This window comes from Terrapene carolina, unplaced genomic scaffold (assembly GCF_002925995.2).
Source record: "Terrapene carolina triunguis isolate 2854851 unplaced genomic scaffold, T_m_triunguis-2.0 Scaffold197, whole genome shotgun sequence".
Classification (NCBI taxonomy): domain Eukaryota; kingdom Metazoa; phylum Chordata; order Testudines; family Emydidae; genus Terrapene; species Terrapene triunguis.
In genome coordinates this window covers 998,536-1,026,182 of record NW_020664548.1, presented here as the reverse complement: position 1 = coordinate 1,026,182, position 27,647 = coordinate 998,536, and the positions used below count along the sequence as shown (strand labels likewise).

General features: G+C 49.3%; 1 protein-coding gene across 1 annotated transcript in view; it reads left to right on the top strand.

Moving 5' to 3' along the window:
- LOC112106108 (metabotropic glutamate receptor 4) overlaps nt 1-27,647 on the top strand; it is a 178,142-nt gene that overhangs the window by 132,269 nt on the left and 18,226 nt on the right. The window contains exons 6-7 of the mRNA XM_024199166.2: nt 14,205-14,405; nt 19,657-19,793. Coding sequence (XP_024054934.2) covers nt 14,205-14,405; nt 19,657-19,793 — 338 coding nt within the window. The remainder of the gene's footprint in view (nt 1-14,204; nt 14,406-19,656; nt 19,794-27,647) is intronic.

The window sequence follows — 27,647 nt, the reverse complement described above, 5'->3', positions numbered from 1 at the left end:
GTGTTGCCATTGACGCCCGTGGAAACCAGAACGATAGAAATGACCACACGTGGGGCAAGGCGTTGGGAAACCAGGCCCCTGGAAAAGCTTGGTTGAGGCAGCGGGAAGTCGGTCTGTGTGCACATGGCTGGGAATGTTAAGCTGCAGGTGGTGTAGCTCCGGATATAGAAATACAGATCTGGTTTGGTTTAATAGACATGGAATCCTCACCTGTTCTCACCCAGCATGCAGTACATGAAGCACGGTGGTAGAGGGGCATCAAGCTTTAAGAAGACAAACCTTGCCCTGAAGAGTTTATAGGCTGTGTTAATGACAAAACGCAAAAGGTAAAGGAAACACATTGCAGTGGAGGGCTGTCTCTTTCCCCTATACCCTGCGTCCTTTCTATCGCCCGTCTTTCCTTCCTCCATCTCGCCATCTCTCCTTCCCGTTGTCTCTTCCCCTTAGCAGTGCTTGTGTTGTCTGCATACACTGATATTTGCATAGTGTCTGTGCCTTCATGAAATGCAAAACCTGGGCATGACCTTAAGGAACACATCAGCGCTATTGGCTCCAGGAACTCTCCAGCACCAGGAAGCGACCCACTGGTTGCATTGGCAGTTGCCACAAGCTGCTGATCTCTTCATCTTAATAATAATGTAGCATTACACGTGATATTTTAAGGGCACAGTATCAACGGAGGCAGTTGAAATCCTGAGCCATGACAGATATCCTAGGGACCGTCTTTATATTATCTGAATCTCTCTGCAAATAAATTGTCTCCAGGATGATTGTTTACCATATAAACAGAGGGGGGAAATAATAGCGCTTACAGCTGGCAATAAATAATCTGGATGCCTGAAGCTGGTTGGTCTCGCTTCCCAGGGTTGTGCAAATGTTTCCTTTGGAGGAGTTCTGTGTGGGGTTCATGCCCCTGGGTTTTCCCTTAGGGTTGAGCAAACCCTCAATCTCCCAATGAAACTCTCTCCAGACTGCTGTTTCAATTGCTCTTGCATCAAAATCCTACAGCTCTAGGGCTAGGTTCTCAGATGGTGGAAATCAGGTAGCTCTGTTGACTTCAGTAGATTGATGCTGATTTACATCAGCTGGGGGTCTGGCCCAATCTACCCCAACTTCATTGCTCTTGCTTGGGGAATAAGGCCCTAATGCAGGAAAGCACGTACTTTGGGTATAAGCATGTTCCCAAACAGAAGTGTTTTCCTGAATTGGGATCTAAGTCATGGCAGATCCTTGGCTGTACTAAATAACATTTTGCTCCTTCTCTAACCCCTTCTTTCTGAGGAAATGAAGCCTCGCAACATCCCTGTTAAGCAGGTATTCTACCCATTTTATGAATAGGGAAACTGAGGCACGGAGACTGCAAGCTCTTTGGGGCTGGGGCTGTCTTTTTGTTCTGTGTTTGTACAGCACCTAGTACAGTTGGGTCCTGGGGCTTCTATGCACTATGGTAATAGAAACAAATTATAATAGTAAAAGTGACTTGGCCAAGGTTTTGCAATGAGTGGCAAAATTGGGAATAGAACCCAGGAGTTCTGATTCTCAGCCTTGCACTCAGACCATTAGACTGAATTTCCACCTGCTATTAAAATAATTAGATTTTGGCCCCACTGGTTCACATGAGCAGGAGCTTTCACAGTCTGTCTCAGCAGACAAGCCTCCGAAAATGACATTTCTGTCATCATCTGTCTCGGGGCAGGGGTTAGCCAGGGAAACGGGCTGATGATCAAAAGATAATGACAAGCCACAACAGTCAGAATGTCAGCAAGTTGCTTCAACCATAGTCACCATGACCAGAAAAGACTCCATCCACAGCGATATGCTTTCCCTTGCAAAAAATAAAAATAAAAAAATCCCCTCCTGATCTGAACCAATAGAGTGAGAATCTTATGGCTCCAAGGAAACCAAGTCCCCCAAAGTTCATTACACTTCGGGCCAGATTTTCAAGAGAGCTCAGCTCCCAGTTAGGCACCAAAATAAGTGTGCAGATTTCCAGGTAGGGTGACCAGATGACCCGATTTTATAGGGACAGTCCCGATTTTGTGGTCTTTTTCTTATATAGGTTCCTATTACCCCCCACCCCGTCCTGATTTTTCACAGTTGCTGTCTGGTCATCCTATTTCCAGGAGAGCCTTGCATCATGTTGTCTGGAGTGTCTCATGAGCGAGAATACTAGCTTCAAGGCAGACTGTTAGGAAGCAGGGCACAAACCCCACACTGGTTGTGAGTTCTATACTTAAATGTCACCAACCAAGTAACACGTGTAAACTCCTCAGGCACTATAGCAGTCTTAACATGGGGTCACAAACAGTGCCCTTGGGTACTCCAATCTATCTGGCCACCCAACCAAGCTCGACTCTGGGATATATGGTCACTTTACACCAAAGATCACAAAATATTCAGGTTGCTCCCAGTCCCAAAGGGCTAGTCATTTACCCCAGGTCGATTTGTGCCTTAGATCTCTTATCAAAGGCAATGTTTGTAGCCAATCCTATAGTAAACTAAGGATTTAGTAACTAAGAAAACACCATCAGATCAGGATTAAACAAAGACCGTGAATGGCTAGCCAACTACAAAAGCAGTTTCTCCTCCCTTGGTGTTCACACCTCAACTGCTAGAAGAGGGCCTCATCCTCCCTGATTGAACTAACCTTGTTATCTCTAAACTGATTCTTGCCTGCATATTTATACCTGCCTCTGGAAATTTCCACTACATGCATCCGACGAAGTGGGTATTCACCCACGAAAGCTAATGCTCCAATTCTTCTGTTAGGCCTTGGCTACACTTGGGGATTCACAGCACTGTCGCGGCAGCGCTGTGAAGCGTGAGTGTAGTCACACCGCTGCAAGTACTCCACCTCTCCGAGGGGAATAGCTTGCAGCGGTGCAGGCGCTGATTACACTGGCGCTTTACAGCGCTGCACTCGCTGCGCTCGGGGGGGTGCGTTTTCACACCCCTGAGCGCAGCAAGTTGCAGCGCTGTACAGCGCCAGTGTAGCCAAGGCCATAGTCTAGAAGGTGCCACAGGACTCTTTGTCGCTTTTAACTAAGAAGTGTTAGTTACAAGGTTAAAACAGGTAACCATACACACACAAATGCGTTGCAATCTTAGGTTTCAGATAATGATAGAGCCGCTGAAATATGCCAGGGCTATAAATCCTCTAGGGCTAACCCAGGTTAATCTCTTGCTTGGGTTTAGGAATCTTTGCCCCTTAGAATTCAAACGGCATAAAAAGACCCTAATTCCTTCTGGTCAGGGACTTCTAGAGTCCAAGCTGATGGGACAAGTGTTTTGGCTCGTCCCCCTCTTCATGGGTGTGCTGGGAGCAATCAGCGAAGTCCTTGGCTTACAATGGATTCAATAGGCCTTCCTGATGGGCTGGAGAAAACCCCACCTCATAGGTGCAAACCAGTATTTTTCACTTGGTGATGTTTCCTTCTGGACTGGATTTACAGTTACAGAATGAACACTTAAGTATTACCTTGCAGCATGGGTTTCAGATATTATAAGTAAATTAATGCATGCAGCAACTTACAAGCAAAAGTCTAAAGACTAAACATTGTTACCATTGTAATATCTATTTTAGCAATGCTCCCACACAGGTGAGTCAGACTAGTTTCCAGCTATGCACTTGAGAGTGTTCACTTGAGGCCTAATGACCTTGGCATAAGCTGGCATCTGGTCTACCAGCCTCAGACCTTGCCCATTGGGTGCTGAGCTCTGTAGAACATCTGCCCATCCGTGTCCCAATGGGAGCTGCGGAGCTGTTTGGAAAAGTTGGCCCTGGTTGTGAGGGCCGAACCCTTGAAAAAACTGCCCGGTAGAGAATTCGGCCCCTAGTGTGTTGTCAGGCATCCTTGGGAAGCGTTAAATAGGGTATGTGCAATGGGAGACGGGCCTTCTGCTATCAGAGCATCGTATGGACTGGAAATGTATGTTCAGCTGAGACAGACAGAGAGGAGTTGGGGAGAGGTTTCCTAATTCGATAAATGAAGAGAAAATGTTGCTGTGTTAAAATACACTTAAGCATGCTCCCCCCACTCCCCGGGGTACGGCAACCCCCGCTGTTTGTCGTTTTCTTTGTCCATTGGAACGGCTTTTTGAAACGAAATTCTTTTCCTCTTGTCTTTCCCTTTCTCTTTTCTTTTTTCCCCCTTTTCCTCCCCTTTTTTGGGGGGGGGGGAGGGGAGGGAGGCTTCTGATTATCTCAACCTTGAAAATTCGCTTCAATTACAGTTTACAACCTGCAAACAAAGGCTGCGGTCTCCGTAGTAACGGTAGCTGCTGCGCTTTGACGGGTGCGAATCCTCTGCGATTTGGTTCCCCCAACTGTCACTCCTGCCTCTTCTTGTCTGGCTCATTGTGCCCCAGGACACAATTAGGATGTCTTCAAATGGTGTGTGTGGTGTTATCGCTGTGATGTGTTGGTGAATTTACCTCCTCTAATAGCAACGGGAGATGAGTGCCCTTATTGCTTCACATAACCACCGATTCCTGCGGTCGCCTCCCGCCTTTCACCACTCTCATTCCAGCAACGCCCCCTCTCCCCTAAAGGGCAAGAGAAATCCTGCATCTATCATACAGTCCTCCTCTTGTCCCTCTGTGACCCATCCCACAGCCTACGCTCACTTGGAACGCCTAAGGTAGTGGTTCTCAGCCGTTCACAAACTGGGACTCCTCTCCAATCTGGCTAGGATCTAGTGGGGGCCATCTCCTCTCTAGCTGGTGGTAGCCAAGACACCTCTAGCCAGGACCTGTCTCCCACAGCCCCACATTCCCCATGGAAGCAGAAGCTTCAGGTGCTCTGTCTTTGAACTGGCTGTGGCTCCTGGCGCTCCTCTCTTACTCTGCCATGCGGTGTGGCCCACGCAGACGGGCCAAAGAGGCTCCTTGCCTGCTGCTGCCTCTTGAAGAATTCACAGGCTCATCAGTACAGGAAAGAGGTGGTGTGGGGGGCGCTGTTGTAATGAGACCTACAGAGGAACTGGCAATGGGGTCTGAGGACCAGAAGAAGGGCAGTCATGGGGATCTTGAGGTGGGACAGGAGGGCATGTGGCTGGGGGTGTTTTCAAAACCCCAAACCAAGCAGGTAGCTCTAGGCCAGAAGGGTTTTCCCAGTGGCCACTGGCTATTTTTTTTTTTTTTTTTTACTAGATAGCTAATTAATGACTTTACTTTTGCAAGGTTGAATGTTAGTGCTGCCTTGAAATTGGGCTGGGGATCCTCCACGCAGCTGTGAAGCGGCTCAGATCAGGCTACTGATGGATGCTGAATATTAATGTGGATGGAGGGGTTTTTTGGTGGGGGCTGATCTTCTTCGTGTTCTTTTGCCTTTATGTTTTCGTTCCTCCCTGGTCTCCTGCTGATAACGTGGTGGTGATGTTTTTTTTCCTCCGCAGCATGTATCAGTCAGGCGAACATATGTGAGGATTTGTCCTGGGCGCCTGTTGCTTAAGTGGATAAGTCGGATGAGGCTGGCTTGGAGGGAGTGGAGAGATCCCTGGCTGGGGATCTGGGCTCCTGCACTAGCTCTGTTACTGCGGGCAAGTTGCTTTCTAAAGGGGCTGCTCGTGCCTCCATTGTTTTAGGTGTGGGACGTGATGTACCTGGAGTCTGGGTTGCAGAGGTGCTGAGCACCCGCGGCTCTGCCTGAAGTCTGGGGGTGGCAGGGGCTGAGCAGCTCTGGAAATTCAGGCTCAAGCTGGGCTCCCGCTAGGAAATTGTCTCACTGCTGCCAGCTACTGTGGCCCCCTGCTGAATTGCTAGTGCACATAGGAAGCCATGAAAGGAAGGGGAAACTGAGTCCCAATTCTGCTTCCTGTACCAGTGCTGAAAGCTAGGGCAGGACTCTCTGCTCCACTAAGGCTACTTTGCGCTACCTGGCCCAGTCAGTGAAGAGCTGTCCCTGTGCAGGGAAACTCTCCGCCAGGAGAAAAATGCCTCTGGCTGGGAGAGGCCAAGACTGGAGTAGCTTTGAGCTCCTCCATGGCCAGTGTGCCTGACCCGCTCCATACAGCACCTCCTGCTGGGAGAGGCCAGGACAGGAATAGATGTCAGCTCCCCACAACTGGTGCTCCTGCCCAATTTTCTACAGGATCATCTGAAGGAGAAGCAGAGACTGGAGTATGTGGATGCCTCCCCCTTGGCTGGTGACCATTCATTATTCTCCGTGGCGACTCTCACGCCAGGGGAGGTTGTGGTACAGAAGCTGCCGGTGGTCTGGAGCACCATCACTGTAGCTCTCAAGAGAAGAATGGGGAGTGATTTTGATTAACTCCAGCGGAAAGCCAGTGCCGGGGATGTGATCGGAATTGCTGCTAATCCTTTCTCATGCATCGCTTGAGAAGATAGCTACGGCCGCTCTCGGAGGGGTGCCCAGCTAGACACGTCGCATACTTGAAAATTAATTATCAGACCAGTGGAACGATGCACGACCCGGCTATTATAATCAGCAGGGTCACATTGGCTTCGCCGTCCTAATCTACTGAGAGCTTCAGAGTGAATTATTGTACTCTTGTCTGGAACATGCCATTGCAAAACTCTGTTCGCTGATCTGCATTTTTCTCTCCCCGCGCAACCTCATTTCCTTTTGGAAAACATTTTAGTCCTGATGAAAGGTGCTGGGCTGACAGTCCCGGAGACTTCCACTTATCTACAACACAAGCTGCAATGGAAGCAGCAGGAGAGCACCCCGGCTAATGTAGCTCAACCTTGACAGGAGGGAGCCCTGTGAGTGATGAGAAGGGAATTCAGTCCTTGTGCTCTGTGGTCAGGCTGCCAACGAGCGGGCCAGTTAGTGCCGGGAGAGTGAACAGCATGGGTGATTTGTAATGGGATCCATAGCCTTTCACGAGTGCACAAGGCCCCTGTTCAGATCAGGACCTCGTTGTCCTAGGCACCGTACTCACATAGTCTTAGCACACAAGAGTTTGTCATCTAAAAAGCCGGAGGCTGAATTCTTATCCCCATTATACAGATGGGGAAAGAGATTAAGTGACTTGCCCAAAGCCAACAGGATGTCTGACAGCTGGGGTCTTGAACCTGTATGTCCTGAGTTCTAAGCCAGTGCCTTAACTGCAAGATTATATTAGTGACTGAAAAGTGGGAAATGGACAGATCGTGCACATTCCACAGGCTCAGAATCATGTGATAACATTCGCATGCTCAGTCTTTCTTGAGAGTGTAGTGACAACGCACGTATCTTGTTCGCCGTGTCACATGGTATTATTTGCATACACTGCCCCACATGATCATGTACAAGGACAATGCACATAGCACGTGCTCATCATCATGTGAGAGCATATGGGACAATGCACATATGACGTGCTCAGTTTTATCTGATGGTGTAGTGCACATATCACGTGTTCAACGTCACCTGATGACGGGACAGTGCGCATATGATATGCTTAGTGTCCTGTGGTGGCATAACATGCGTTAGCTGGAAGATAGCAGCCCCACATAGCCAGGCGCTCGGGGAGCAACCCCTGAAGCTTAGCTTTGGAGTAAAGTCTATTGCACCCTTTTTTTAATGGGTAATTATCTTGGCAAGATAGAGTGGCTTGTCTGCCTGGTGAGAGATGAATGCATGGAAGGACCTATGCTGAGGGAGAAGATTAATAGCCCTTGTCAATAACGTGGAAGAAAGGATAACTTGATGAGTTTCACATGAGTAATCTCCATGTACTCCACAAGCATATGGATAACTTCGAAGAATGGGCTATAAGTTTACCTCCTTGATGCAATCTTTTCTTGTTGGTCAGTTCGCTATCCATTTGTTTCAGCGCTTCGTTCTTGCGGCACGCGTCCGCGCTCTCATTCTGAGGTGAAGGTGGAGAGAGAGGCGCGGAAAGGGGGACACCGGCTCACATCACTCTTACGACTCTCTCTTCCCTTCTGCTTGCCTGGGCAGGTAGCTGCCATTCTAGGTGGTGGAAGCGATGCCACATGTTACCTCTAGGGACGCGCACACCATGCTCTCTCTCACTTCTGCTCTTCCTGGCTTCTGGCCCTGTAATCTTAATGGAGCATCGCAGACACTGGAGGTATTATGGTGGCTATTTGTGTACAGAGAAAAGCAGAATACAAATCTCTGCCCTGGCTCCAGAGGAGTGGGAAACTTAGAGTGTAGATGGTTCAGGAGCAATGATGTGTTAGGGGTATTGCAGGGTGGGAGAGATGAGGGAGGAAGGGTATGAATAAAGGGAGGCAATCCCTAGGACCACCCATTGGTGGGACCTAAACAGGATGCATTGAGGCTTCAGCCCTCAACGAGACCTCCCAAGGGAACCATGAATTATACTGTGTGCCAAAGGTCTAGCTACTCAGAAAGCATGTAGTCTTACATTTCTGTGATTCTATGTGGGTTGGCCTGCAGGTACAGTACCCTGGTGTCCTCCATTGTCTGCACTGTCTGAAGTGGTGCGAGGAGTCCCGTAGGTGGCTACAAATAACCAAATGTTGCTCCCCTACTGTTGGCTTTTCTCCCAATTGTCATGCGTGGAGGGCTTCGTGAGCAGTCAGAAGACACTGAATGGCAGAGAATGGTACTGGCTGGCCGGCCACCACGGGCAGTGGGGTAGGTGGCATCCAGTGCTGTGGATGATGTCCTAGAAAGAGATGTCCTTCTGGGGAAGGGGCTAGGGCAGAGCGACAGGAGGTTCTGGGTTCAGGCTCGCTGGGAAGGTGGCTGAGGACTGGCCCCTTTTTGTTCCATTTGTGATCAGAACTTTGGTAGCCGAACGGTTAAAGCCCAGCTGATTTGGGCTTTGTCACAAAGATGGCATTGGCTCAGCTGCCAACAGAGGGGATTCTGGTTCCAAGCAAGAGGAGCATGCTTGCACACTGTGCCTTTCCCTGTGCTGGCTGGTCACACAGAGGACAACAGCCTATTACTGTTACCAGCTAACAAAGCTACTCCTCTAGCTCAGGTGACCCAGGCCTTCTCCTTTGGTGATGAATGTACCAGGTTCAAATTCAGCTGATGAACTGGCCTCTGGGCTATTGTGCAAGCCTGAGATTGAGTCTCCATCTTCTCCTCTCTTCCCCATCCATCTCCTTCTTATTGCTCTCTCTGCTCTCTCCTGTTCCTCCAGCCCGAGTCCCCACCCAGCTTGGGCAGGGGGGATGCCCAGCACAAACACGCTCTGCCTGGGGAGTGTACACGGTGCTCCTGCTGGAAGGGGCTGGGAGAGCGCTTGCAGGATACCCATATCAGCACTGCTCCCAGGTGCAAGACAGAATCTCACTGCAGCACTCCCTTATCTCTCTCTGTACTACCTTTATCTCACCCTCCTCAGACAACCAAACCCAGCCATCCCCTTATGTCCTTGGCCGAGGCTCAGGCATGGCTCGGCCATCAGACATGCTGTGCTGTCTCCACTCGTCTCAGACATGCCACGAGGCAGGGAGAACAGACGGGAGGTGAGAGCATCATGGCCTGAAGCACGGCGAAGACCAGGGCCAGCCGGTCTCTGCATGGGACAGGTGCCTTTTAATCACATGCTGTGCCAGCTTCCAGCTCTGCAGAGGGATGCGTCGCGTTCTGGGCTCCAAGGCTCACATTTCATAGAAGATTTGGGTTGGAAGAGACCTCAGGAGATCATCTAATCTAACCCCCTGCTCAAAGCAGGACCAACACCAACTAAATCATCCCAGCCAGGGCTTTGTCAAGCCTGACCTTAAAAACTTCTAAGGATGGAGATTCCACCACCTCCCAAGGTAACCCATTCCAGTGCTTCACCACCCTCCTAGTGAAATAGTGTTTCCTAATATCCAACCTAGACCTCCCCCACTGCAACTTGAGAGCATTGCTCCTTATTCTGTCATCTGCCACCACTGAGAACAGCCGAGCTCCATCCTCTTTGGAACCCCCCTTCAGGTAGTTGAAGGCTGCTATCAAACCTCCCCTCACTCTTCTCTTCTGCAGACTGACTAAACAAGCAGTGTTCCTTTCTCAGTGTTCCTTTTCTCCTCCGCCCCTCCAGGGCTCGCTGTCTAGCGGGGACTGCTTCAAACCCACCCGGAGAAGCCCTTTGTGCTGCTTACGTTCTTCGTGTTCCCTTCCTCGCAGGGCTTTGATGTGCGCGAAGCCTGGCGGCAAGGTGGCGGCTCCCAGAACCAGCTGGATGGACTGGCTTTGAACCCAGTTGCTCGTTGGTTTCGCTTTGCAGGGGCAGAGGGGACGTTTCACTTCAGTTCCCGTCCCCCGGGGCCTGCCCTGAATTTTCTTTGCGTTCATGGTTCAGAAGAGCCGATAACTTCCAATTTTACGTGCGTTTTTCCCGCAGGGGCGCCGTACGAGCCATGTGAATGCGGCGGAATCTTGATTCCAAACCAGCCCTGCTAGAAAAGAGACACAGGCCTGACCTGTAACCATAGATTCCCCCACCTGATCAGATCAGGAGCTTCGCTTGGCTGCTCTGGCCCACGCCTACCCAAAAAGGTCATGACTTCCCATGAAGCCTCTCTAGGCTTGGGGTTGTGTAACCAAACCTGGAGGCTTTTAGCCATTGCCTCTCTAGGGGACTCCCTTCCAGGCCAGCCTCTGGGGAGATCAAACCTGGCGTTGCCCCATTGCTTAGCTGTGGCTAGAGTCACTGGGGCTCCCGCCTGGCACATCTTGGGGTCTTTTGGCCAGGTTCCTAGCACAACGGGGTGGGGTAGGGAAGACAGAGTGGCGTGGTGCAGCTTCTCCCTCGCCCCTTTTGCTGGGTGCTGTGGGGAGCTGGGAACTTGCTGCCAGTGCTGCTTGGAAATGGGGAGGAGCAGAGACCCTTCATCACCCACGGCTACACCATGGCGTGGGGGGTGACGGAAGCACATCTCAAGGCACTGGAAGCTTCTGAACCTTTGGCTGCGAATTCTAATCTACCCTTGCAATCTCCTGAGGCCTGCACCTCGCTGGGTTGGGTACTGAGTGGCCTGGGGACATTTTACCCTTGTGCAGGGACTGCCACAAGTGGCCTGATTCCTAGAGCCCCCCAGTGGTAGAGAAGAGACGTAGTGAATATAAAGGGGATTCTTGACTCAGGCGGCTGGTGTCGGACAGACCCTGTGGTTCTCTCTGGCTCTCTAACTCCCAGCCTGTGCTGCCTGGAGTTATCACACAGGGTCTCCCTAAGGCCCGGCCTGGAATCAGAAACCCTGGAAGGACCTGTACAATCCAGTGCAGAACACCCCCCAAAATCACCCCCATGCTGTCCCCACACAGTGTCTCCCTAGTACCGTTCATACCACTCCTGGTAGCTGAATGTCCCCTCAGATGGTTCCTCACAGGCCCTCACTTCACAAAGCCCACTCCTTGCCCTGGGTTAAAGCCCCCATCTGCTTTGCCGAGCTCCCATGACGTTAGCCCCCTGTGCTTGGTGTCACTCAGATGGGCATCTGGAGGGTTCTGTTATTGGATGTGATGCTGGAGTAGCGGGAAAGCCCCTATCGGCCACACACTACTGCAGCGCCACACCACGGGGGACTCTTTCTTAGCTCTAATTAACAGCATGTTACGTTAATCGGTGTCTTTCGCTAAATGATTAACATGTTTCAAGTCCCATTAGGAGCGGTTATGACAGGGAAAGGCAGGCAGCTGTCGCTGGTAATTACTGCACACTTGAATGATTCCACCATCTAGGGCTGGCGGGCGAGGTGGGGAATCAATCTATGGGTCAGCGCCTGGGGGAGCGGAGAGGGCCGGTGGGGGAGTAGGATGGGAGGAGAGTTCAACGGGGGTGGGGAGGGAGGTGGGGAGAGCATGGTAGAGGATGCGTGGCTAGTGATGGATGTTGCACAGACAGTCCCTTGACACTGCGGATAGCTCCCGAGAGACTGATACTGTCACAGCTGATGGTGAGATTGATGAGCCCAGCATGCTGGAGGATGAATAATATTTGCATAAGCTGTAGCTCAGGCTGTGACTGGAGTATGTGAACTTGGGGATGCCAGAGAATATGTGCCGTGTGGCCCAGTGCCAACTGCAGACAGCTCTAGTGGGGTGTAAATAAAACAATCCACAGGCCAGGCTCAGGGGTGAAGTGGAGGAGAAGCTCAGAACGGGGTCTGAATTTAGGGGCTAGCCACAGTCCTGAGCTCCCCAGGGAGAGGCGTACAGGGAGCATCTTCCCATCGTGAAGCGAGAGTGTTGTGACTCCCTATGGGCAATCAGGAATCAAGTCTTCTGCTCAGGGCTGGCCAAAAATAGTCTATCGAAACTGTTTTTTGACAGAAAATTGGGATTTCGACAAAATGGAATTTTACATGAACAGCATATGCCTTCGGTGGGATATTTCAATTTTTTGTCTAAAAACAGAACATCTGAAAATGGAAGTGGTTTTGGCTGAAAATGAAAATAATCTGATTTTGAAATACCACCACGGTGCCTCCTGGAAGTTGTAGTTCAGTTGCATCATATGCCAGGTTCTTCAGTTGGACTTCATCTCCCAGGATGCACTGTGGCATGCGACTGCCATGATACAACACCTCCATTCATGGGGGTGGTGATAATGGTCATTATGAATCATGGGAGATGTAGTCCAACCAGGGAGCCCAGCCTATAGAGGCATATGAGGCACCTGACCTACAACCCCCATTAGGCACCATGGTGGCATTTCAGAATTGAAATATTTTGATTTTGAACTGAAGTATTTCAGTTTTTGATTTTTCATTGAAAACTTGAAATTTTCCAACCATGTCTAGTTATACCAAATAAGATCTAGGCCACACATTGCCTGCCTCCCAGTTAAGTATTTCAGGGGTCCTGTATAATGGTGATCATAGTGACCAGGAAGGAACTGTGACAAGCTCTGCACTTTTAATGGCTTGCAGAGGATCTGCCAGGTTATTCTAATGCTCCTGGATGTCCCGCCTCCAGAAGGTGGGACTTCCTGGAAATGTTTATCGCAGTACTGGGGAGTTTGGCAGAGCTGGAGGAGGTATCTCCCTAAGGCGGTGCTTGCAGTGCAGTGAGATGACATCTTTCCACTCCAGCCATGGGTACCAGGCTTTGGATATTGGCTATAGTTTGCCGCAGCTTCAGAACTGTCCACTGCAGCCTCATTCAAGTTCCATGAAGAGTTTGGGGCTTGCTTGGAATATATTTTCACCCTGATGCTGTTTACTGTGTAAAGTTTATGTACCATAAACTTCCTGGCTGGGAAAGATGAGTTCTAACTAGCTGAAGGATTTTATGGGCTTTAGAGTAGAGATCAGTGTTAAGATGGAAGTGCGAAACAACTATAAGTGATTAAATGATGCTGCTATGCATCTCAGGGGAACTTCTGCACAATAGATGTCTAGCAGCTCACAGCTATGCCCATAGAAATATACGTGTCAGAGATGTGCTCAGAGTATAAAATTCAGATCAGGATTACCTATACCTCAGTATTTGGGAGTATTCGGATCAGAGTAATGGTTCTATCTAGGAATTTAGATAGGACTTATCTATTATTATCTGTAACATATCTGCCTGGTATGATGAGGCTCCTTTGAGCTTATGATTGAAATAAACAAGGCAGACAAAGAAACGACTGTTTTGCAGTTGTGGAATTAGGGTGCAGAGAAAGATTAAAGGGGCAGATTCTCAGAGATGTGGGGAACCCACAGCTCCAACTGCAGTCGCCGTCACGGGATTTGCAAGCCATCATCTGTTCTGAAAAAAGCAGGCCCCTGATGACTGGTCTAAGGTGTCACAGCAGGTGAGAGGCAGAGCTGGGAGTAGATTGTGAGTCCCCAGCTTTAAACCGCAAGGCCGTCCTTCCTGCCCGTTTATTATTCGGCCTGGTTTTCCGAACAGCTGAGCACCTGCGCCTCTGACTGAACTTAATGGGAGTCACTCTTAAAATCAGAGCCTTTCTACATTACTAGATCCCACAAGCATGGCTGTATCGGGAATGGTGTAAGGCAGAAGTGCCAGCTTCTTCTAGCAGCAATAAATGGCTGTAGTGAGCTCCCAGATACAGTAGTACCATCCTCATCCCAGATCCTTGGTACCGTAGGGACAAGAGAATGTATGCTGGCTCTGGGGAAACTCCCTCAGACCTGAGTTCAGTCTTTCCTTGCAGTAATCACTCTAGGAAATGGGGGAGGCCATCAGCAGCTCCCAGCTCTGCCAATCCCAGTGGGAGGAATTGTGGGAAGTGTGGTGGGTGCGGTGGGATTGGCTGAAGGGAGCGACCAGCGAGCTGATGCTGCCATGGCCCCATGTTGTGTGTTTGCAGACCGCGAGCGGATTGGCCAGGACTCCTCGTACGAGCAAGAGGGGAAGGTGCAGTTCGTCATTGACGCTGTGTATGCCATGGGCCATGCCCTGCACAACATGCACAAGAGCCTGTGTCCCGGCAAGGTCGGCCTTTGCCCCAGGATGGACCCAGTGGACGGCGTGGAGCTGCTCAAGTACATCCGCAACGTCAACTTCTCAGGTCTGTCTGTCTGCAGGGGGTCACGCTGTCTGGCCTTCAACATGGCGGAGGGGTGGGGGCGAGGGGGGGCGCGGTAAGAGAGGAACAAGGACCAATTATGCTCTGAGTAACTGGAGAATGACTCTGGTAAAGTCACTGGAGTTACTCCAGATCTATGGGGCTGTGAATGAAAGTGGAACCAGGTCTCTTCTGCTCCCGGCCTGGACTTTCTATTTATTATGTGTATTATGGTAGCAACTAGAAGCCCCAGCTGAGATACACATACACAGTGAGAGACAGTCCTTGCCCTAGAGAGCCTACAATCTAAATAGATGCCGTGGTTTTATTATTGTCCTCACGTTCTAGAGAAGGAGCTGAGGCACAGAGTGATGAAGAAGCAGATTTTCAAAAGAACTCAGCACCCAAGCTGCTGGGCGCTTCTGAAAATTAAGGCTAGGAATTTTAAAGAACACCCGAGTGACGTAGGAGGACGCTGGAAGTCAATGAGACTTGTGCTCCTGAGTCACATAGGAGCTTTCAAAAAATCCCAGTACTGACCACTTGTCTAAGGAACTAACCCCTCCTGAAAACTCTGGTGATTTTTTCCCACAGTCACACAGGGAGTCAGCAGCGGGAATCGAACCTAGAGCCTTTACATTGCTAGCCCCAAGCCTTAACACAGCACCACCTTTCCTTATTTAGCTTCCGTTTCTTGTTCTACTTCCATTCCTTCTCTCTTTCCTCTCCCCCTTTGTTGAAATGAGCTCCTCGTCTGATTCATTCTGTTACAGCTTTGTCTTCCTTCAGATCTCCTCTGGAAACTCATCTCTTCCCTGTACTATATCTCTTTAATAAACATTTTCTGTCCCTTCCTTCTTATTACTTCTATTTATCTCTCCCCTGCAATCTCCTCTGCAATCTGTCTTCCTTATTTATTTTTCCTTCTTCCCCTCTTGCTTGATTTTCTGTTCTCTTCTTGTGTTCGTATTTATTTGCACAGTTCATTTGATTTTACTTTAAAGTAAATTTTTTTTTTTAAATGTGGCAAAGCTGCAGGCGGCGAAACTCCCCCTTCCAGTAGCTATCCCTTGTGCGCTGCGGGAAATGTTTCTGTGCAGCGAGCAGCTGGTGTGGAGCCGAGGTTGAGCATTGGCCGCCACTGTTTTGAAGTATTTGCATTGCATCCCGGCTCACACCCATTCTCCCTCCCCGGGCTACATCCCTGAGTGCCAAGTTAGGGCAATCCCCACTGCACATGAGTGGCAGGAGATGTCAAAGCCAATCACTCTGTCAAGCGTAATGAGCTGTGGGGAGGGGAGGGACCGGCGGCGGAGCTGCCATTTGCAAACGGAGGGTGTTCACCCTGACCGGCATGCCCGGTGGGAAGCGCGCTGGCACCATGACAGCCAGTAAGGGCAAGCCATCATATTCCTTTCCCTCCCCCCCCCGCCTCGCTCTGTGGGCCACTGACACCAACGGAGATCCCCTTGCTCAGTCCAAGTCTGAATCAAACCCTGCTTCTTTATCTGAAGGGCTCAGTAGTGCAGTGGGTTAGTGCAGCCCCAGGGGCCTGGATTCAAAGGCTGCCTCGAGTTAAATGAGCCTAATGAGTAATCTCTGCTCCTTGTCGGCCTGCATCACAAAGCTCAGTGCCTGCCTGGCAGCCTGTGTTGAGCAGAGCCCCAGCCTGAGGACTCCGATAGCATGGGGTGTTCAGGGAGCAGGGGTAGGGATGTGTCGGTCAGTTGTCTGCACTGTCTGTGTCTCTTGCAAATATAGTTGGCAGAACTGTGTGAGGTCCAGGACTGGAGTAGCAGGAGAATGGCAGGTCAGGATTAAGTGCTTTCAGGGGGAAGCCTATGGCTGGAATAGCGAGGGAGGTTGTGGGTCAAGATTGAGGTGTACCAGCAGAACTGTGCAGAGAAATTATGCACAGCATCTGTCTGGGCTAAGCCTGCTTGTAGCCACTGCTTCCAGCCCCTCCATTTCATGAAGTCCGCGTTCGCCCAGCCTGTATATAAATGCGAGAGATGCTGTGTGGTTGTTTTCCTCGGCAAGCTCCATAGCTGACTGCTGAGAGGAGATCACCACTCCTGCTGAATGAATGATGTAGCGTCACGATGCCCTGACACTGTATGTGGATTTATTATTCAGTGCTTTAAGAAAGAGATTCCCAGACATCCGAAGATGGTGAGAGACCGTGCAGGCCACTAGCGGGTGGGGAGGGAGCCCTGCAGAGTGCCCTTTGCAATCTGCTTTACACGGGTAATGCGATTGATCGGATAAATGACACAGGTGAGGAAAAGCAGGCTGATTTCCACATGGGAGTGAATTAGTTCTTCTGGCATCTACTCTACATAGTCCTTCTCTCTCGGGCTATGTCTACACCAGAAATGCTACAGCAGGACAGCTGCAGCACTGGAGTGTAGACACGTGCTGCAGTGACGGAAGGGGTTTTTCCATCGTTGTAGTAAATCCACCTCTCCGAGAGGTGGTAGGTAGGTGGAGAGAACAATTCTTCTGTTGACCTAGCGGTGTCTACACTGGACCTTAGGTTGGCTTAGTTAGATTGCACAGGGCATGACATTTTGCACAGCCCCAAGTGATGTAGTTAAGCCAACATAACTTTGTAGTGTCATTTCTCTCTTTTTCTCTCTCAATAATGTGCCCCCCTGTCTTCCCCCTCCCCCCTCTCTGTCATAACGTCTCAGCTTGCCTCCCCGCTTGGCACCTTTTGGAACCGTTTGCACTTGTGCAAAGGGGGTGTGAACTGCTACCACCGGCGTGAGTGGAGAATTCTGATCTGGAGGTGTTCTGTGCTGGCCTAAGGCTGCAATTCAACAGGCCGGCCCGACTGGGCAAAGCATCTATGCTCATGCGTCAGTTCCACTGGCCATGAGACTGCAGCACTTCCTAATAGTGAAGCGCCAGGCTTCGCTGAAGAGGGATGGACTTACGCATGTTGTTTAAATGCTTTGCTGAGTTAGGGCCTAAGAGTGACCGCACAAGGTGCAAGGCTGGGGGATACCAGCCCCAGAGTCTCTCCAAACGGTTCTGCCATTGCCAGGCCAACAGCCTTCCATATCAGGCCCAAGGAATTTCTAACGACCCCCTCCCTGCAGTATCTAGGCACTGATGATGTGATATTTATTAATTAATTTCAGCCTTGCCAAATTCTAATCACCCGCTGGCCAAGGGAAATTAAGTAGTTGTTGCCAGGTGAGGAGGCCAGGTGCTGAAGGGAGCTGCACTGACATTCACCAGCTGAGGATCTGATTCCATGCGTTTTTGTTTTTTCATTATCTTCATCTGCATGGGCAAGCGGATTTGTTTTTTTATCTGTTTGTTTATTTTGGATGTTTTAACAAGTTTACAAATCCTTGAGAGTAAATATCAGAGACGAAAGGATCAGTGTCAGAAGTAAGACACGGGGGGGGGGTCATTGTTCCCCTCTACTCGGCATGGATGAGGCCACCGCTGGAGTGCTGTGTCCAGGTCCAGGCGCCGTGCTTTAGGAGAGATGTGGAGAAATGGGAGAGAGTTCAGAGGAGAACAACAAAAATGCTACAAGGTTTAGAAAACCTGACCTGTGAGGAAAGGTTAAAAAAAAACCTGGGCATGGTTAGTCTTGAAAAAGAAGACGGAGGGGACAGGACCTGACTACAGTCTTCAAATATGCTAATGACTGTTAAAAAGAGGATGATGATCAATTCTTCTCCACAGCCACTGAAGGTAGGACAAGAAGTAATGGGCTTAATCTGCAGCAAGGGAGACTTAGGTTAGATATTAGGAAAAACTTACTATCAGGGTAGTTAAGCTCTGGAACAGGTTTCCAAGGGAGGTTGTGGAATCCCCATCATTGGAAGTTTTTAAAAACAGGTTGGATAAACCCCTGTCAGGGAGGCTTTAGGTTTACTTGGTCCAGCCGCAGTGCAGGGGGCTGGACTCGATGACTTCTCGAGGTCCCTTCCAGCCCTGCGTTTCTACAATTCTACGATCATCAGTACAACAGTGAGCTTTTGTTTAGAGAAACCTTCTGCAGTAATATAATCATCAAATCTCTCTGTTTAAAAGGATGTTGGCATATGGCAGAGGGAGCCCCTTTATACTCCCCAGGATGTGTTGTTTCTGTGATTTTATTAAATGGAGTGAAACTTCTGTTTACGCATTATTTATCAAACCAGGCATTTCTAGCCAAATGTTGTTAATAACAATTGGGACAGGTGTGCTCTTTGTTTAGAAGGCAAATGTAGTTTTGTCTGACTATTGAATTAATAGTAACCAAATAGCTAAGTATCCATTTGTCCTCTGTCTCTACAGGCTGGTAAATTGTCCTGGCAGGTTTGCAAGGCTGGTTTATTTTTTTAATAGTATTTATCAAATGTCACCAGAATGCATGACACTGGGAAGAGACTATGGAAGAAGAGAATAATCTAAGGCAAACTTTTTTTTCCGCGTACCACTTGAAAATGGCTGAGGGTGTTGGCGAACCACTTAATGATCTTTCCAAATGTTGTGTGTATCGTTAGCTAACTATTGTAAAGTGCTTTGGATAAAAGCATTATATAAAAAAAACTCTAATAATAATTAACTTCTTTTGTTCTACAAATAAAAGCACACAACTCATATTTTAATATCAGTAGTCTTACCTTTCTAATGCGATGGATGTGCCCTCTCTCCCCCACCATGGCCGCCCCCGAGCTGGGGCTGGGAAGGAGGGAGGATCTTTCCCCCGCCGTGGCAGCCCCCGAGCTGAGGCGGGAAGGGGGGCAGTGTCTCCCCGGCAGCCCTGGAGCTGGGGAAAGTCGCCTCTTTCTCTGGCCACCACAGTCCTACATGTCCCAAATCCCCCCCACCCCCTCTTCTCACCTCACTGCCCCCTCCCAGTTACCCTCTATTCCCCCCAAGGCCACCACCTGACCTTACATGTGCGTCTTCTCCAGGGTTCAGGCACCTAATTAGTGGTGCATCGCCTGCGGGGCTCCACTAATTAGGTGGGTGGCCCTTCATTCCCTCGTGTGCGACCACCTAGGTATGCACCTTAGAGGGAACTATCCGTGGACCACCTGAATGGAGCTCGTGGACCACTGATGGTCCGCAGACCACAGTTTGAGAACCTCTGATCTAAGGACTCCACTGAAGTTAATAGCAAAGATCCCATTGACTTTAGCAGGAGTTGATTGGACACTGCGCTAGATGGATCAGACACACTGCACATCATTGGAGCAGATGTTGCTTTGCTCTCTGATGTTAAAACTTTCCTGTCTTGCAGGCATTGCTGGGATGCCGGTGACGTTTAACGAGAATGGAGATGCACCTGGCCGTTATGACATCTACCAATACCAGATCAAAAACTCTACCGCTGAGTACAAAGTCATTGGGCACTGGACCGATCACCTGCACTTAAAAGTAAGACCTTGGACTGGTTTTGCATCTGGCTGTGGAGTCAGTGGAGATGGTCCCAGCAAAGAGACAGGGCCAACAGCTTTATCCCTTCATCCCTAGTGCTTCCATTAGGGAGCATTGCATTAGTCGAAGAGAGGTGACGTGGGATTGGGAATTCCGAAACTAGACACACCAACCAATTCCACTAATTGTACCGAACCATTCCCAGCCTGTGCTCAATGCACCGTTAAGATATATCATATCCCCCAAGAAACAAACAAACCCTACCTAAAAAGAACGTTATTAAGTTTGTAAAATCAAGCCGTCAAAAGTTAGGAAATGCCAGAATTCAAGTTGTTTATGCTACGTTAATTCAACCCCCCTTATGTGTCTGCATCGTGATATTGTGTTTAATTACATGGTCCCATGCTACTTTTTCCACTCTTATTCCCCCCCCCCAAGGTTTTATAATTTGGCCCAAATCAGGCTGATTTTCACCCTGGGTGGCAAAAGGCACATCCCTGACACACAGACCATCCCCCCCCCATCTAATTGCAAATCCCTCCTTGACAGCACAGGGATGCTAGAGCTTTTCAAAGAAAACATTGCCACAATTTTGTAACATTTGGGCCAAACAATTTATTTTTTCCCTTGTCTTGTTCTGGGCCTTGGGGGTCATTATTCTCTCCCTGTGGCTCACAGCTTGGTCTGTGTTGGGTCTTTGAATGGGGACTAATGAAACCAATGATTCTCTGCCTATAGCCTTTGCCTCCTTTCACCCCAGAGGTGGCTGCAATTCAGCGCCTGTTGAAATGGTCCCTGTATAGTCCGTGAAGTTATTTTGTACTTTGGCATCATGGGGTGAATGGCGGTATATTCATAGAAGCCATTATCCTATCATCGCAGCCAAGAATAGGTTTTCAGGCAACAATTTAATCTTTTCCCCTGTTTTTCAAATGCTAGTCGCTCCGGCAACATTATGGGTAGATCTGGACAGGAGAACGTTTTCCTGCCCCATGAGAATGTTTTTGGAATTCCAAAAACAATTTCTCATTTGCACATTTGGACAAAAAGTCAAAATCTTGAAAATGTTCATGAACTGAAAATTAAAAAAAAAATTGGATAAGGTCAGTGGAAACATTTTGATTTGATTTTGCCTTTTTATTTTTTTCTTTAAAGTAACTTAAAATTTCAAAGGAGAAGTCATTTCAAATGGAAAAATGGAACTTTTTTGGGTTTCAAGAATGTCTAAACAGACATTTCCCCAATTTCAAATCTACTTTTTTTCCCAACTCTTTTCGAAACAGGAAATTAGTTGAAACTGACTCTTCCCCACAAAGAGTTTCAGCCTTGATGAATCAGTATTTGCTGATGGAAAAATGTTTTGCCAAAAAATTCCTGACTGGCTTTGCTGAGGGGCCATTTTGCTCATGTGTGTAGTCTTGCCTCCTGAACTGCAGGGCTCTTTCTTCTTATCCATGCCCCAAGAGGTGTCTTAGGGCTAAGGTGACCAGATAGCAACTGTGAAAAAACGGGACAGGGGATGGGGGGGCCTAAATAAGAAAAAGTCCCCAAAAACGGGACTGTCCCTTTAAAAACGGGACATCTGGTCACCCTACTTAAGGCATTGCCTGTACTTTGATCTGGGATGATTCCCAGCTCAAGGAGACATACCTGTGCAAGCTCTGATTGAGCTAGCATGCTAAAAATAGACTGTAGCCACAGCAGGAGGGGCTAGCCGCACTGAGTACATCCCTACAGTTGCAGATGGGATCGTACGTGGGGAGGCTAGAACCGCCCACTGCTTGTGCTGCTGCAGCTACGCTTTATTTTTAGCATGTTGTCTCAATCAGAGCTAGCGCGGGTATGTCTCCTTGAGCTGGGGATCACACATCCAGCTTGAAGTGTAGGCGTGAGCTAAGTGGGTAACATGGATAGTCCATGGGTGTAGTTTGGGGTGGGAGGCAGGTGGGCATTGTCCTCAAACTACAAGCCTCCAGCAGGCATGGAATTTGCCCACCCCCTCCATTGGTCTGACTGGAGCTGCCCCTCCAAATACAGAAGTCAAACTATGCCTGTGAGGTAGTCAGTCCTTCTACTGACTGTAAGTGAAGGGTAGGAAGTATTGGGTTCTGACCCTGTCAAGCTGCCCGCTCAGAATAGAAGATGCTTGACCCGTCTTGAGGGAATAATTCCCTGCCTAGAGCCTGCGTTTTCAGTGATTACGCCCATGTGAGCCCATTAGCCCTCTGTGACGGCTGAGATCATTTGGACCTCAGATCTCCACCCTCTCACACAGTTTTCTGTCATGGTGAGCAGACAGGTGTGTGCTAGGAGATGAATGCACTAGCATTGCCATTCTGGGGACCTGGAGTCTTGCCTATCTTAGGGCCAGGGCCGGCTCTAGGAATTTGGCCGCCGCAAGCAGCCAAACAAAAACAAACAAACAAAAAAAAGCCGCGATTGCGATCTGCAGCGGCAATTCAGTGGAAGGTCCTTCGCTCCGAGCAGGAGTGAGGGACCGTCCGCTGAATTACTGCCGAACAGCTGGATGTGCCGCCCCTCTCCGGAGTGGCCAACCCAAGCACCTGCTTGGTAAGCTGGTGCCTGGAGCTGGCCCTGCTTAGGGCTTGTCTACTTGGGGGATTTAATCTGCAGCTTTTTGATGTGCGTCAGTTCACGCGCAGTACGCAAGCTGCAGTAGCAGCGTACACACAGGATGGTGTGCCCTCTATCAATGCATGTCACTGTGTATCTGTGGTGGTGGTTTGCTGCAGACTCAGGACGTGGTATCCCATGGTCCTTTGCTTCACTGCGGAGCAGTGTGCATTCTGGGATTTTTTTCACTGTGAATAGTGGGATGCGGAGCGGCAGCCAGGTAAATTCACATTAAAAAAAATCCCATGATTCATCTGTCTCCACCCCGTACTTTCTTTCTTTCTGGGGGGGCTAGTGCCATTTTTGAAGTTCTGCTGGCCAGCATGGACCTAACAATGCTCCATGCCACTATGTAGGCAACCTTGAATATGCAGTGGCCACTTGCGGGGTATTTCAGCACTCAAAGCCGGATAAATTTGGCTTTGGACTTCGCCTACTGAACCAGCGACCAGTTGATGTCACAGTAGCAGCTCCTCCAGCAGCAGGAGACTTTTCAGTGATGTGGAATCAGGGTGAGAATGAAGAAACAGAGGAAGACACCAAGCAAGTGATAGTACAGGACTGATTCCTGGAGCAGCTTCACAGCATGCAGCGACGCTTTGGGACTTGGGATTGGTGGGGGAAGTTTGTTCTGAGCTAACAGGAAGTTGTGAGAGAATTTCAGGATGGAGAACTTGGCAACCATTTTCAAGATATGTGCTGAACTAACCCCGGGAGCTGCAGTAGCAGCATACCAACATGCGGGGCCCCGTACCCATGGAGAAGCGGGTCACCACTGGCATCTGGAAGCTGGCTGCCCCCAAATGCAACGGGTCCATAGTGCACCAGTATGGTGTGGGGAGATTGACCATTGGGGTTATTGTCATGCAGGTGTGTGAAGCCGTGGAAGAGAGATTGTAGCACCGGGTTCTGAAGCTTGGTAATGGTCAGGAGTTTATTGATGGCTTTGCACACGTGGGTTCCCAAACTGTACTGGGGCAACTGATGGGACCCAGGTGCCTATTGTTTGCTCTACCCCCACTCAGGGTTCAGAATTCATAAACACAAAGGGATATTTCTCCAGGGTGCTCCACAGGCTGGTTGCCCACCAGGAAGATTTGGTGGTAGATTTGCGGACATAAACGCAGGATGTTCTGCAAGGGATCCCAATGCTAGGAGATTTTGGAACTCAGCTTAATTTATCTTAACGGAGAAAGGGCTGGTTGCCCCCAAGAACATGACGGACATTAATGGCGTGGACATTTCCTCCGGTTCATCCTCTGCTTCCCTGGCTAATGAAGCCATTTGCAGGCTGCTTGGACAGAAGGAAGGAGCTATTTAACTACTGCCTCAGTAACAGCAGAACGGCAACAGAGTGTGCGTTTGGCAGTTTGAAAGGGAGATGGTGCTCTTGGTGGACTAGTTTGGAAGCAGAATTAAAAACAAACATTTCAAAGGTTATAGCAACACATTGTATTCCGCAGCAGCCAGTAGGTGTAAATACAAAATAGAAGCAGCCGGGGCAGTGTTGTCAGGTTGCTCTTATTCTGAGTCTCAGGCCTGAAATTGTGTAGCTGCACATCCAGCTGTTAACCTGGGGCGAGGGAGAGTTGGGAGGTTTTTGAGCAGTTCAGAGTTTATGAGCCCTGGGAGTGCAACGTTGTGGCAGTCCCTATTGTATCTTGTGTCTTTGCCTGCGTGGTGTTGTAAAACCTTATGAATTAGTGCAAACTTAAGGGCTTTCTGTGGAAAAGGAACAGTCAGCTCCTTACCAAAAATGTTTTCCAGGTTTTTATTATTAAACAATCTATTATGTAACAAAGAGAAATGAACCTTGAACTGAAACGATAATAAAACAATGGCTTTTAATTATTAAATGACACATTAAAAAGCAGTCTATTCTCTAGCGACAAGGAACCATTTCATTAAACCAGCCGCAAAACGGAGCAGCAAGGTGCAACAGCACACAACAGGGCACAATGCAAGGGGTGGCGTTGGGGCTTAAAGCCATAGGTGAGTATACCCCTTCGCTCTGCCTCTTCTGGTTCATGGACCTTCTGGAGCGGAGAGCCAAGGCTTGATGTTACCAGGGGCGATAGAGGGCTCAGAAGAGCTGTGGTTCCAGTTGCCGCGGTTCTTAGTGCCCTGGGCTAGGGTCTGTGAAGGGAATGGCCTCTCTGGGAGCATGATTTGGTGGCATGGTGGGATGAGTTGTTGTTGTTGCCACAGGCCCGTATTGCCCAGGGGCTGCATAATGTGGCTGGGGTGCTGGTTTGCAGTACTGCAGTGCCTGCTGCCTAAATAGTAACCCATGCGGCAGCCGGGCATTTTAGCTTTGTATCATTTCCAGCAGTTACCTCTCCATTTCCCTCTGTCTTTCTAGACTGTCTTTGGCCATGACGATGCTTTCCCTGGCAACTGCCACGCTCTCCTTGGCCACTGCAGTGACCTCCCTGGAGACGTCCTTGTCTGCTTCCCTCTCCATCCTCAGATACTGCCTTCACCTCTCTGCTGTGTACAGGAGTTTGGGGGCTCTGCAGTGATATCCGTGAACTTTTCATCAGGAGTTTCCCCTCCCCTGATATTGGCCAGACACTCAGCCATTGATGGCCCCTGTCCTTGGAGGCTTGGCCAGGGCAGGTGCCAGGGATGTGGGAGTAGTAAACATATCATAAATGGTTATTGTTTGTATTCTAGAGAGGCTGTGACAGTATGTGTGTGTGTAGGGGGGAGGGGTTGTATCTATTTCTGGCTTTACCTCCCTGCGATTCTTCTCAGGCTTGGGGAACCTCGGAGATGGTAAATGGTGTGTGCACTGGGATTTTTGTCTGTTCGGCTTTGTATCTTGGTGGCTGGGGGAGGAGGATTTAATGGGGTTGTGGTCAGGAATTATGTTCCCGGGTTGGTTTTGCCTCGGAGGTGCTTATGTAGCATCAGAGGGATTAGCGGGTGAACATGGGGGCCAGCTGGATACCTCCCTTTTAGGCTGTGCTGACTCTGGATGATATCCTGAGGCAGATGACTAGTGCTGCATCTACACTACCTCTCTGTCGACCCATCAACATTGAATTAAGTGCTATATCTCTTGCGGATGTGGAGTACAGAAGACAATGTTACAGGCAACTTAGGTCGGCGGAAGGGAGCTGGTAGTGTAGATGCATACATTATTAGGTCAACTTAAGGCTGCTTCCGCCGACCTAAGTTTTGTAGTGTAGACCAGGCCTAAAAGGCAGAGAATGGCTTTATTTAAGAAGATGAAGGCCCAACCAACGAGATATGCTGGGAAGTTATTCCCTGAGAAGGTCCCCTGGAAATGCTACAGGAGTGGACAGGAGTTGGGAGTTATCCTGAGGGAATGGCTGTGCTGCCAATCCTCATAATGTCTAGACAAAAGCTGAGCTTGCCACTGAGGTAAAAATGCCCTGTAACGTGCATTCTTACAGTGAAACAGCTTTGCTGTGGGGATAGAAAAGCTCTTTGTGGCTTTTCACAGGCTTACGTACAGGAAGACCGGGAACAGTGAATGCTTCAGGCAATCATTGCAAAAGCCTATCTGTTTTCCTCTGCACTTTCACCCAGTCTGCAGGGGCAATAAAGCAAAATCTAAGGTTGGAAAATTCTCAATTTTTGTCTAGACATTATGAGCATTGCATGCTCATGTCTATCTCACGTAAAGTGAGAACACTAGCTTCTTTTGCTGTAACCACAGTCTCCTGTCACACACAGGGGTGTTTCCATTATAGAATCAAAGGACTGGAAGGGACCTCGAGAGGTCATCTAGTCCAGTCCCCTGCACTTGTGGCAGGACTAAGTATTATCTCGACCACCCCTGACCAGCGTTTGTCTAACCTGCTCTTAAAAATCTCCAGTGATGGAGATTCTACAACCTCCCTAGGCATTAAGCAAATCTGCCACAGGTGGTGATGGGGTAGAGGCCACAGCTGCACCATGTTGCCGGCCGCCATTTTGAACTGGCAGACAGGGTGTGAGGGGGAGGGCAGGCGTTTGCCATGCAGGACAACTGAGGGAAGGGGAAAAGAAAATAGGTATGGGCATGTGCCCTCTAAAATGTGGGTCTGAGAACAGGCAATAGTTGGGGCTTTAGCATGAGATGGAGGTTGATAGCCCAGCCAGCAGAGCCGCCATTTTGGAAAGGGGAGCCAGGGACCCGAACAGAAAATGTGGATCAACGGAGGGAGGCATGGACCTCCGCTTCAGAAAGGCTTCTCCCTCACACCTGCCTACAATGGCGGTGGCCATGGGGCGCCTGGAACGGAAGCTAGCACGGTAGGATGGCATCCTCATAATACATGAAAATTTAAATATTTCATTATTTAAAAAATAATAATAATTAAAATGTACATGCTGAGGTTCCCGCCGTAGGATCAGCCTCCTCAGTTCCGGTCTGGGCTGCGCTGCCTAGGAATTGGGGTTGATTGCTGCAGGGCAGAAATGGCTTGTCTTCTACATGGCTGGCATCAGGGTACTTGGTCCCGAAGAGATCCTGGCTTTCCAGGGAGATCTCTTCATTGGCCTCTTTGAGCTCATCCTCCGATGAGTCTTGCTGGTTATCCTTGGAGGGGAAAGGGGGTGTTAGTGAGCAGGAGGCTCCACTATCTGCCTGGGTTGAGTGGTCACGTAATTATGCAAAGTCCTGTCCAGCTCCTCAAAAAATGGACCAGTTGCATGTTTCCCACCGAACCTTTTCCTGTCATCTCTTGTTTTAACGTATATTCTCCTGAGCTGTTTGCTCTTCATCTAGCGCTGTTCGGCATCCCGGCCATAGCCCCTCGCGGTCATCTGCCCAGCAATGTCCACAAAAAGGTCTTTATTGCAGTGGCTGACATGAGAGCTTCCAGCATCACGCTTCTTCCCAGCTCCTGATGGGATCCAGCATCTCGGCATGGCTCCACGCGGCCGCTCGAAGCATGCTATAGGGCTTCTTGGGTATTATCACAACTGTTGTCGTTTATTTGAATCCAGGAGCTAATGGACAAAATGTAGCATCATCCCATCATACATATTGGGGAGGGGACATCCGGTCAACTTGACCCCCGAGCAGGGGAGATCAGTAAAGGTCGCCCACAAAGCAGTGTGGGGTAGCCGTTGGGAGACTGCCAAAGTAGTTTTCAGTGGCATTGCAGGCACACAAATGATAAAGTGGACTAACTCGATTTTAACTTGCCTTAATCCTGTTTAAACTCCCCAAGTAGACAAGCCCTTAGGCTACCAGTGACTGAG